This window comes from Passer montanus, unplaced genomic scaffold (assembly GCF_014805655.1).
Source record: "Passer montanus isolate IOZ18808 unplaced genomic scaffold, ASM1480565v1 scaffold67, whole genome shotgun sequence".
NCBI classification, from domain to species: Eukaryota; Metazoa; Chordata; class Aves; order Passeriformes; family Passeridae; genus Passer; species Passer montanus.
In genome coordinates this window covers 3,025,228-3,037,423 of record NW_024371815.1, presented here as the reverse complement: position 1 = coordinate 3,037,423, position 12,196 = coordinate 3,025,228, and the positions used below count along the sequence as shown (strand labels likewise).

General features: G+C 41.8%; 1 protein-coding gene across 6 annotated transcripts in view; it reads left to right on the top strand.

The window, feature by feature from the left end:
• Nucleotides 1-7,312: 7,312 nt before the first annotated feature.
• The window catches only part of ABLIM2 (actin binding LIM protein family member 2), a 130,460-nt gene continuing 125,576 nt past the window's right edge, over nt 7,313-12,196 (top strand). For all 6 annotated transcript variants that reach the window (XM_039728840.1, XM_039728838.1, XM_039728839.1 and 3 more), the window contains exon 1: nt 7,313-7,373. In XM_039728840.1, coding sequence (XP_039584774.1) covers nt 7,358-7,373 — 16 coding nt within the window. In that variant the 5' untranslated portion in view covers nt 7,313-7,357. The remainder of the gene's footprint in view (nt 7,374-12,196) is intronic.

Here is a 12,196-nt window from a genome sequence, read left to right as displayed (position 1 = left end):
CATAAATGTGTACTATTTGAAATGTATTTTTATATTTCTATGTACATATTCAACTCTTTTCTTTACTAGCATGCCAGAGCACTTCTGGGATGGATAAAAATACTTTCAAGAAAGAAGCACTTAAAATCCTTAACCATACACTGAAACACTTAATTTGCAGAACTGAAATCTTACCCATCTGTTTGGTGATTCTGCTTAGTGCTAAAAAGTGCAGGGCCATGGAAATTTATTTATAGGAGCTTGAAGATATGTGGAATACAGATATCTCCTGAGCTAGTTTTGGCATTGAGAAAGTAAATTTTGACTTCCTTAGGCATTCAAAAAGTGAAAAAAAAGATGTTTTCATATGAATTCAGTAGAAATGAAAGGTTGTTTTTGGCTTTCCTAATGCTCTGTGGAAAAACATGCCTGAAGGAATATCTGGAAGACCAAAACCAACAGATAGCCATCAGGATAGAAACTATCATAGAATTTCAATTTATCATCCTATAATCTCTGTTCCATTCACTAAGTGCAAATTGGTTTAGTGTCAGTACTTTTCCTTTTGACCAAAGTAGCCAAAAAATACTGTCTTCCTATAATTTGGATTAGCATTTCCAGCCACCAAAATGTTTACAGGAGAGAAAATCCTATAGTGATAATTTTGACTTCAACAAATAACTATAAAAGTCTGTCTTCACAACAAACTACCAAAATAATTGGAATCTTTCCAAATTACTGCTGCCCTCTAGTTGAGACCTGAGGAAGGGTTTACGTGTCCATTTTTTGCAGCTTTATCTGTAGATCTGAGTTATAATTTCTAGTAACAAATTTCCTCTCACATTTATCTTTTTAGACCATTTGGCCCCAGGTACCAGAACTAAGTATATTAAAAGGTGTTTATAAACATAACAAGGACAACATTTTCTGCTTAAGTATCCAGCCTTGTATGCTTGAGGTTGTACTTCTTGTAAGGATAAAATCTTTAAAAGGTATAGTGCAACCTTCAGTTCTTAGAAGTATGAGAAAATATTTCTATTTATCATGGAAAATCTGAGACAATGGAACTTTTGTCAATACAAATCTGAAAATAATGAAAACTCTAGGTGCCTCCCGTCTGGAATCTGGCCTTGGAATCATCCTACAATTCCATTTATGGACTTTTGATTAAATCAACTGTACTTGCACTGGCCACCACAGACAATAATGATGTTAAGGTGTGAATGTGTGGGGGATGGTATAAAAAAATTCCCAAGTTTAAGGCTGTGCAGCTAAACACAAAAATTTTAATAAGCATTAACATATTTTGGACTCACTCCATTAAATGCACAGCATGTCTGATGTCCATTAATTACATTCAGTGATATTTTTTCCACTTTTTACCCATGTTTGAAAAAGAAATATTATGTTTCCATTCTTTCTTTTTTCCTAGTTGGCATCTGTGCATATGCTATCCACAGTCCCCGTGTAAACTTTGAGTTCTCATTTAGGTAGGCTTGGTCCAGGCCATTTCATACAGAGTGAGACCTTCCCCTAGTGAATCCTGGAAAGCAACACTGATAGTCCAGGATGGCTTTGTTGCAGCTGAGGACACAGAGAGAAGTATCAGTCACAGCTGCATTTTTCTAGGGCCTGATGCCTCAGGAATGTTCACTGCCAGAGTGGGCTGAAAGTTCCTCACACTGTCACACATCTTCCCAGGCAAAGCCTCACTTACAGACAGTGCTACCCTGAGAATTTTGTCACCTCAGGAGAGTTTATATTCTGCTGGAATGAGGCTGTGTTGTATGTTTTTTTACATAAGAACAGTGTTAGCTATGCAGTGTAGGATAAGGAATGTTAAATCAACACACATCAGCCTGGGCTGCAAAACAGAGTTAAACTGACTCAGAGATAAATTTCTATTACTGAAATGTAAATCATCTACTGCAAGGGAGAAGCTGTACCTTCACACAAAGAGTGGTTTTCCAAGGAGTCACATTGGCAAAGCATCAAATATACTTCATAAGTGCTAACCTCTCTGCAACAAAAGGGACCTCATTATCCTTCTTCTTGTTTACTACAGAAAGCACAACATTATTTACATGTTTACTGTTGTAAGTATTGATATCACTGGTTACACACACTGTGTAACACGGCACTGAAATCCTTGCAAGCTTCATCTGCCATTCCCGAATTAAAATTAAATGTTGCCAATGTTTTTTGCAAGTGTAGTGACTTTTATATTATTCATGCTTTGTTTTGGCTCTTCCCCAAACCCTTCTTCTTTGCATTTGTATTTCTGCCCATTTCATTGCTGTGACCTTGGAGTTTGTCGTCCTTGTGTATGAATTCCATATGGATGCTCATCATTACCTGCTAGACTTCCTGCCACGTGCAGCAGACTGCAATACTAAAATTTATTTATTCTGACCAACTTTCCCAAAGCTGACTGCTGACATGAGAGAACAGTCTTTGATTGTCTCACTGTAACAAAGATTTCTTTCATCCTCAGCCATTGCTCCCTTTGATGTCCTTTCACGCTTGCTGTTTTCAAAGTTTGCCTGGGAGTTTTATTTGACCTACTGATCATAATGCATTTAGGTTTGTAATGGGTAATGGATATCTAAGTTATAGCTGCTGATGCAGTGTTTATGTTCTTCCCACGGTGTGAGAGAAGCTTTGTATAAAAGTTATTACTGACATCTTGATAGTGCAACTCAGACATCTTAATACAGTGCCATGTTATTATTTCATTACTGCTGCTTCACACTAATTCATTATTTATAAACATGTGTGCTTCTGGCTCAGTGAGTTGCTGGCAATTTATTCCCATACCCAGAATCTCATTTTAAGGTCCCAGTTTGTTACTCTTCTGGAACTTCAGACTTGCCTTATATTTTATTTACTACCAATGTCATTCTAATACAACAAACAGAGTAAGGTGGTGGAGAGGTAGCTGCTGTCACTGGTTGCAAACAAAAGGGTGGCTTATTTTGGCAACTTCCCCAGAGCCAGTAATTCTGTGGTATAGTAATTTTAATGTCAAAAAGCTCATAACTTGATATAGAATTAGTCATAAAATTACAGAAGTTCAAGTCTAGTTACTGTAACCCAGACAAAGGAGCCCAGCCCTGAATTACTAAGAGGTATATGACACCAAAAAAATAAAAGTAGAAATGTTTTTAACACAGAGATGTTTAGGGAGCTTTCATCACACAAAAGAGAATCAATAATAAACAAAAGAAGGGTCATGACAGCATGTCATGTCAGGTTCTTAATATTCTGTGATACACAAGAATTTCTATTTTTTAATTAATAGGAAAATGACATATTCTGTAAATTTACAGAACACGAGTGAAGGTTAATTTGTCATTTAAAACATAAGCACTTCAAAATACATTACTGTAAATTGAAAGATCTATTTTGTCTTCCAGAAGATATAACAGCTGTCAAAAGACAGCACCTTAGATTGAAAATCAGCCTATAAAATAGATTTCAGATTAAAAAGTAAAAATTACTGCAGATTTTTAGGAGCTTAAATTCAGTTTTCAGGATTATATAATAGAACTTAACGGCATGAAATACAGAGCTGCACAGTAAGATTCACAAAAGCAGGTCTAATTTATGCAATTTTTTCAGATTTTTTTTCATGAGATACCTATTTAGGACAACTTTAGAAGGGTTTCAACAACTAATAGCATAGCTGGCACAACGTAATTGTTCTTTTTAAGTTTCACTCCAAGTTGGTATTTGACCTGAAAATCTTGTGATACTGTATCAGCTTTGAATATAAAGCCAAGGGAAAATTTAACCAGGTTAAACAGCTCCTTGGATTTGTTGTTTTCTATAGGCTGGATTAGCATGCAAATCACTTCTGGCAACTGGATGGATAACGGCTGTCTTCAAAGTGGTTGTTTTTGCTCGTTTGTTTTTGACTTTTTGCTTTGTTTGTTTGTTGTTCTTGTTTTGGTTAGTTGGTTTGGGTTGATTTGTTTTGTTGAGGTTTTTTTTGGAGGAGATAAAAGTTCTGCTTCATTCCCAGTGCAGAAGTTCTAGTTCTTCTCTCTCTCTTGCTGGACCCTCCATCATTGAGGTGTATTTAAAATATGACTCCTCTCATATAGCAATGACCTAAAAAACTTTAAGACAAATAATCAAATAAAATTAATAATTTTATTGTCCTGGAAGACCATGATCACCCTGAAGCTGTAAACTTCAGAAATATTAGAAACAATCCTTTTTATCTTTCTTCAGCTGGACCTTTTTTAACTGAAGACACACTATATTGAATTTTTTCTTTTCCTTACATTTACAGTGCTCATTCTTTTTTTTTCTTTACATAAAAACATATTTCCTTACTTGAGGGAAGATACATAAATATATATTCATCATGTGAGGAGGATGTATTTCTTATAACAGGGATGATTACAAATTCAGTAGATAGTGAAGATTTTATTTTCCTGATACAGCTAATACAACAGAGCAAGGCACAAAGATGTACTTAAGAAAGACATAAGAGTTTAAATGCACATGGACATTAAAATGTAAAGTTATTCTATAACATTATCCAAATAATACTAGAGGAGAAATTTTAGAAAAAACACTTCTATGCTAGAAAGTAAATTTGTCTTGCATAGCATTATTCAAGCTCAAAAAAAAATGAAAAAAGAAATAAAAGCTCTTAGAAGAATTAAGGATGACACTGAGGTAATGACAGAAGTGGTGCAAAGTGCTGACAGGTTAAAGGCTGACTTTTCAGCCTTCTTTGCCATAGCTGAACAAGCTGATTGCTTTCAAAAATGAAAAGTAAGAGATGACTGCCCACTAGCCTGAGATTGGTAACAAAAGGCTGAATATTACAGTGACCAAAGAGGGTATCTGCCCATTCTCAGGACAGATCACTGTCCTGAAAGATTTGAGCTATTTATTCTGTGAGGCTGGGTACACAGTTTAAATTGTTTAGTATAAGCCTGCTTGGCAACCCTTTCTGGGTGGTTTCACTTTGACTGTGAAACCAACAATTTCACCACACTTGTACTATCTACCCTTTCTAGGTCAACTTCTCAGAGAAAGAGAGAATGCTTTTCTGGAGAGCATCAAATCCAACAGAATTCAGAATAAACTCTGGCAACCATTTTTGCCATAGACCCCTCATGCACTGAACTGTGACCTCTTCCCAAGTAATGCTTGTGTCATCTGTGTCATCCATGATACTGAACTACCTCCAAAAGTCATTGAAGCAGGGCTTTTTCTGGATAAGCTTAGAGAAAACCTTTTTTAGACAGTAGAACTTTAAAGTGCTCACTACTAAGGATTCACTGATTGGAGTAATGGATCTTACTAGAAGCAGACCATGATTTTTCTAGGAGCTTTTAATCAAGCTTGTGGCAGGTGGCATTACGCCAAACAAGGGGAAATTTGGAGTCCATGGCCTGTTCTTCACAGTGTTCCCTAAGATCTAGCACTGTGTGGGCACTTCGAGCACCTTTAAGTTGTCTCTATGACTTGTAGGAAAAACTTCCAAAAACCTCTTGTGGGCCTGGGATTCTCACTGCAATGAATTATGGAAGGCTTTAGCATGCATCCTCCTTTTGCACTGCCTCCCAGCAGAAGGGTCAAACTGTCTTTTAGAAGCCTTCAAGCCCAAGGCAGTTTCCTCTTCATTACCTTCAATATGGATTGTACACCCTCCACATCCAAGAAAAGAGTTCTGTGTAATTTAGCTTTTGAAGCAAGACTTATGCATAGCCACAGGGTTACTAACATCACTCAGAGATTGCCTTGAACTCATTATGATTATTATACGCAAAGGCACTTCATGATTAAAACCAAAGTTGATAATCAAACAATAAAACTCCAGAACAAATGACAGAAAGTGACAGCAGCATGGTACTGAAGTTACAAGTCACCCGTTTTAAGGAATGACTAACTAGAGTAGGAGTGAAGGGTGGAATCTGATAGAGCAGTGTAAACTCATAAATGGCACAGAGAAAGTGAAAGTATGTGATAGTATGTTTGCTATCTCTTCTATTACAAGAATGAGCAGGTATCAAGTAAAAATAGCAAACATCAGGCTCAAAACAGCAGACAGTTCTTCACAGCAGATAGGTTGGCTGTGAATTTCCCTGCACAGGAGGCTGTAGTCATTTGAAGCGTGCATGGGTTCAAGCTACAACTGCACAAGACAACAGAAGAAAATCCAGAGAAGGTTCTTCTCAACAAAGAACACACATCTGGCTCAGGAAATCCCCTCAGCAGATACCCACTGATGGTGGCTGTCAGGAATGGGATGTTATTTGTTTGGACAGTCTGATCCTGTGGCCGCTGGGATTGCAGGTCCACATTATTCCTGATGGCAGTGATTATGTGCAGGGGTTTCCCATGCCATGAGAGCCATAAGGCACTGCCATTCTTACGCAGGGCCAAGGACCACAATTCTCTATCAAAATGTGATGTGTAAGCACGGCTACAGAGCTTCTCTCTCTTAAGTTTCAGGTGTAGGCTGGGAAAGCTGTGTAGGTTTTATGCTTACAACTGTTAATTAAGTTATAACTTTTAGGCAATTGTCAGTGGAACAGAGCAGACTGATATTAATGCAAAGCAAGTCTTCACATCCCTATTTCCTCATGCTGTTACTGTAACCCCAAGCTGCCCTGAGCACACTCTGAAATCAGCATCAGAGCAGCTGTGCAATTCAGCATGCTTATGCAACCACGCTGGCTGTTTTTATATTTGTTAAAACAGATGTTTGTTGGTTTTTTTTGTTTGTTTGTTTTTAAAGATTCCATTAATTCTCACAGAAATAAAATAGATTTTCGGATTAATGAAATACTGAATAAATCGGTATTTAATAAGCAAATGGCTTTAACAGTAATTGTGTGCACTTGTACTTTCAAATCCAAAGGACCAGTGAAAGTTCACCTGATCCCGAAAGCACTGTTTTCCCTGCTGAACGCCCAGACTTGCTGCCAACACCTTCCGTGAGGTGCAGCGCTGCGCTGGGGAACAGCTCAAGCATCCTCATCGTCACTGCCCGGGCGCTTGGGGCCAGCCGCAGCACCTGTGCACCTCACGGCTCTGCCGGGCATCCTACGAGCCCAGCACCGGCGGGACGGGAGAACGCAGAGGAAGATCTGAGCCGCAGGGCAGGGGAGGCCGTGCGGAGCGGCGGCGGCCGGCAGGTGCGAGCGGGCTGCGGCTCCGCCCGAGACCCGGCGAGAAGTTTCTGCGGGGCGCGGGCGCTGCAGCAGCTCTGCCCGCAGCAGCGGCGCGGCCGGAGCCGCCCCCGGCCGCAGCAAGGCACGGAGGGGGATGTAGTCCGCGGGCGGCGGCGCGGGGCTGCCTAGGGCGCGGTGACGGGCGGCGGCGGCAGCGGGAGCGGCCCCTCCTGCGCGCCATGAGCACCGGCACAGGTAGGCGGGCGCGGGGGGCGGCCGGGACCCCCGATGTTTCGGGACATCTTTGCCGCCGCCCAGCTCGGCTCCGTCTCGTTGCAGCGCGGGGTGCGGGCAGCGGCAGCCGGATAAAAAATCGCTCACCTAACACCGCCCGAAAATACGAGAATCTGTGTGTGCGCCTGTCGCGGGGGGAGCTGCCGCAGCCTCGGGCGCTGCCGGAGCCTCGGCGCTGCCGGGCGGGAGGGGCTGCGGATCCTGCGCGGGGCTCCGGCGGAGCCGCCCCCGCTCCGGGCGGCCCCCGCAGCCCCGGCTGGAGCCCGCAGCCCCGGCTGGGGCCCGCAGTTCGGGCTTGGGCGGCCGGGCCGCCCTCTGTGCATCCCCGCTGGTACCCAGCGGCTCGCGCAGTTCGGGCTGGCCCCCGCAGCCCCGGCCGGAGCCCGCAGTTCGGGCTGGAGCCCGCAGCCCCGGCCGGAGCCCGCAGTTCGGGCTGGAGCGGCCGGGCCGCCCTCTGTGCATCCCCGCTGGTACCCAGCGGCTCGCCGCGGCCCCGCAGCCGAGGTGCGGTGCGGGCGGCATCAGCTGGTGCCCCGGCATCCCGGGTGGGAGCACGCAGCTTTTCAGACGGGGATGTTTGGGTTGAAAGCCGGCCTCTTCTGCTGGCTGAGATATTGTGGCGGTAGAGAAGGTGGATATTAGGGATGTGCCGCGGAGCCCAAGCTGGGATTGCCGCCCGGAGGAATCCAGTTGCCCAGGGCAATACAAAACTAATTTATCCTGTGATACATGCAGGATTTGAGAACTGACTTGGAACTGTATTTTTTTAGCGATTCAGCATTCATCTGCGTTGTGTGTCGGCGGGGGGTGGTTGCTTCAGAGCACAGCTGATTGCAAAATATTACAGTCCTTAAGGCAAATGCAGGGCTGTGCACAGAGGAGAGGGGGGATCCGGGAGGTGGTCGTGTATTTCGTTTGTGAGCTTAACTGTAGCGCTAAATATATGCTCTGCCACAACAACAGGGAGAGGCTGAATAGCTACAATTATGTGGTGACTCTGTGTGTCAACATGCTTAATCATACCACATCCTCACACCGAGCCAAAGGTGCAAACAGGGAGGAGAACGAGCTTAGGACAGTGAGTGACCTGGGGTTAGGCACCTGCTGCAGGTTGCAGCTGAAAGCCTAGTCTGGCATTTCCTCATGCTTGTTGATGGTGTAAGTGCTTTCATTTGTGCTGATTGTCCATGTCCTCACATGGTCTGTGGGTGAAACACGCACTGCCAGCCTGCTGTTCCTCTGTGGAAGTGCCCAGGCCAAGGCAGGTGTGCAGGTGAGAGCAAAGCATGTGTTGCAGGGTGTTTGAACTACAATAGAAATCCCAAGTCTGTTTCCTGTCTTTAAAGAGCATGGGGATAGTTAACAGGGATGGTAACATCTCCTTTGGCACTGGGGAAATGCCGGTACGGAATCCTTTCCTTGGTCGCCTGGCTGTAATTTTGAGCTGAAGAACATGAAATACTGAGAAATGTTTAAATTATGTTGTGGTAGAACTGAGCCTGGTAGAGGAAATATTAGAGTCTAAATTTTTCTCTCTGTAATGTTTTAAATGTCAGCTAAATAGATTCTGAAGTTATAAACCCAGCAGAAAAGTTAGTGCAGAGGAGACTTGACACAATTCTATGTCAGTAATTGCTCCAAACACAGTGTAAATTAAATAGCAAAAAAGAACAGTGCCACGATAAAAATAACATCCTGGGAAAAAAACCCAGGGAGTTCTTAGGTCTCATTTGAAAGAAAACTGGCAGTTTTAGGAATTTTGGTTTTCAGTATAGGGTTAGCTTTGATCTTTCCAGATTTTGATTTTGTGTGTCTGTGTAGGCTATGTAAACAACCTGCAATCAATTCTCATGATAAATTAAATGTGAGGAGCCCATATCTACTCAGTGAAATCAATGGAAATTTTCCATTAACATTGATGGGTCAAGTATTGTACAACAAATTCAGTGCCACGGTTTGTTTAAAATTGCTGTTCCCAAAAGATTTCCACCAAAATTACTATGGAAAGGCTTTAATTCAAAGTTTGCTGTTTACTCTAACAGAAATATATTTCTGGTTCTGCAAAGAAAACAAGGGTGCAGTGGTGTGTTAAAATCAGCCCCACACCAGATCCAATGAATTGCTGCATGGTTGGGTAATCTGGGAGAAATTCCCAATATTTCTTTTACTCTTGATGTGGAGCAAACAGTTGTGGATCTGCCTTATTACTCCAGAAACTTTTGCTTTGTCTGTGTCCTCTCTTGCACCAAGGCAGCACATCATCCACTGTCTGTATCAAGAGGGTTTCAGGCAGTGCTGTGACACTGCTTTGCCACTTTAACCATAACATTTGGCATTAGACGTGGAAATGCTTATATTTGGTAAACGTGGTGTAGTTTGTAATATATTGATACAGGTAATACAGTTTAAAATGGTTCATTAGTACCTGAATTGAGACATTGTCCTGATGAATGGACTGCAGACTCAGGCTATAATTTTAAATATAGAAAGCATATGATCATGTGGTGTAGTAAGACACAGCTCAGATGCATTATTACATATGTTGTAATTACATATCTAGTAATTAGATTTTTCCACACATGATTTTCCTCAGCTGCCTTCTATATATACTTACCATTGGTCTTGCCTGAAACTATTTCTAAGAAAGAGCCTATTCACTGCTTTTTATACTTGGGAGATTTGCATGAAATGGTTCTGCTTTTAGGATACTAAAAGTACTTTTAAGAGTTTATAATATGGTTTTCAGTCTAATAATTAAGTTATTTGCCATCTTGAAATCATAGCTAGAAGAACAGAACAGGTTAAATATTTGAGATTGTGAAAATGAGGTTCTCCTCAATTCTCAGAAATAGGGTAACATGATGTCTATTATTTAAGTGCAAAAAGGGAATCACAGAGCTAATTACATACTAGGTGAGTTATCTTAGATTAGATTAAATTAAATGTCATGACACAAATTCACACAGCTATTTAGTCTTTAAACTATTATATTAAAGGGGCAATTTGATTGCATGGATCAGAGAACAGCTAATGGAGTGTCACAGCCCAAATGGAGCAGGAATGTAGTGGCTCTGGTTACAAAAGAGGTTACTCAGGTTGGGCACACAGGGTCCAGCTCAGCTTGGGGATGATTAATTCCTTTTCAAAGTTCACATGCAACTTTGCTGATAAGAATCCTCCCTAGAGACAAAAGTTATGATTGTTTCAGACTATGCTATGTTTTTATACTTAGATACAAAATTTTTCTTTCAGCCTTTCGTTCTGAGCACTGGTAAAAGAGCATTCAATTACTAGACAGGAGCACCAGGAGGTCAGCTTGCTTTGGAGTTTCTCTGCTAATGAACATGTTCACCTTATAAGATGCAATCCTACATGTTTCATAATTAAACAAAAGTAGAACTACTTCATTTCATTACCATTTTATCCAGGTTTTCCTGGGAAAAAACCCAAAAGCTTGTATTTCCTGATGGTATTTTCTTCCTCTGAGGCTGAATTGCAAAGACGCTATTGAATTTCTCAGACTGTAAAAAACAGGAAGCTGTACCTTGGGATTTGTTAAGGTTTTGGGGGATTCTTTACAGCTCTTAAGAAAGTGGTTTCAGCTCAGTGCATGTATCTTTTAAATGGCAGCATGTTCTTGGATGGTGGAAACATACAGCACAGTTAGGGGAGGGAGAAGTAGGTCAGAAGAGCTTCTCAGGTGATGTCACATCAGCTGGTAACTCCTGACTGCAGCACATCCTGTCTCCTGGTGGCCTTCACATGCTGCCCGAGTGCTGCAGCCCATCTCTGGTGGATAGTTCTTAACAGAATCCAGACATTTGGCTTTCTGAGTGAGGTCTTCTTGCTGACTTGCCTGTTTTCAGTGCTTTCCTGTCCAGTACTCAGCACCCTTCTGGGCTGGTCTGGGCTGGTGTCTGCTCACTTCTGACTGCCCCTGCAGTACGATGTACAAGCACTATGCCTTAAGTTTTGTTCCTCAGGACATTGTTGCTTATGTACTTAATCACCAAGAATTGTCTTTGACATAAAAACATAGAAGTCTAAGAAATGTAGAGAAAATTGAGAAATACAAGCATGGCTACTTTTATCTCTCTTCTGAGCAATGGGATGGCCAACATTCAAGGAGAAGTGAAGAAATCCTGATTTTAGTTTTACTCGATTTGACAAACAATTCCTCTCTACACTGCACAAATCAAGGCTTTAGCAGTGAAAACTCCTCTCTCCTGATTGCTGTTAATTTTAAGCTCACTGCTGCTTTCCAGTCCTGTAGGGGTTTGCTGGTGCCATTAACTCACCTTTGCACCCTTGGGTTCTCCAACCAAGCACTCAGCACTCACAGTAAAGAATTAAACATATTTGTGTTAAAAGGGCTTGTGCTGCATGGGACTGTTAGAAACAAAGCTCTGTGAGTGCCAGGATGAAAAGGGGCCCAGGCAGCAGAGCTGGGTCTCTGCACAAGCCCAGCCTCAGATGGAGGGCAGCACATGGGCCTTGGAGATTATTGGACAATTTGCTGGCTTGCTCTCTGCATCCTTAAATAGAACCTTAAGGCAAACATTTCTGAATTTGTATTATTCCCTGTGTTGAGATCCATTAGCAGCGTGTCAAGGTCCATAACTGTTACCATCTGAAATGTTTTGGAATGTTTTTTGGAATGTTTTTTTCCCAGCTTATTAGTTGATGTTCGTGCTCTGAAATGTAGATGGAGTATTGTTTTTCATGAAGCGTGGTTACTTATTTTTCCATTTCAGATAAGAAATGTGAGATGAATAAAGTCTTTG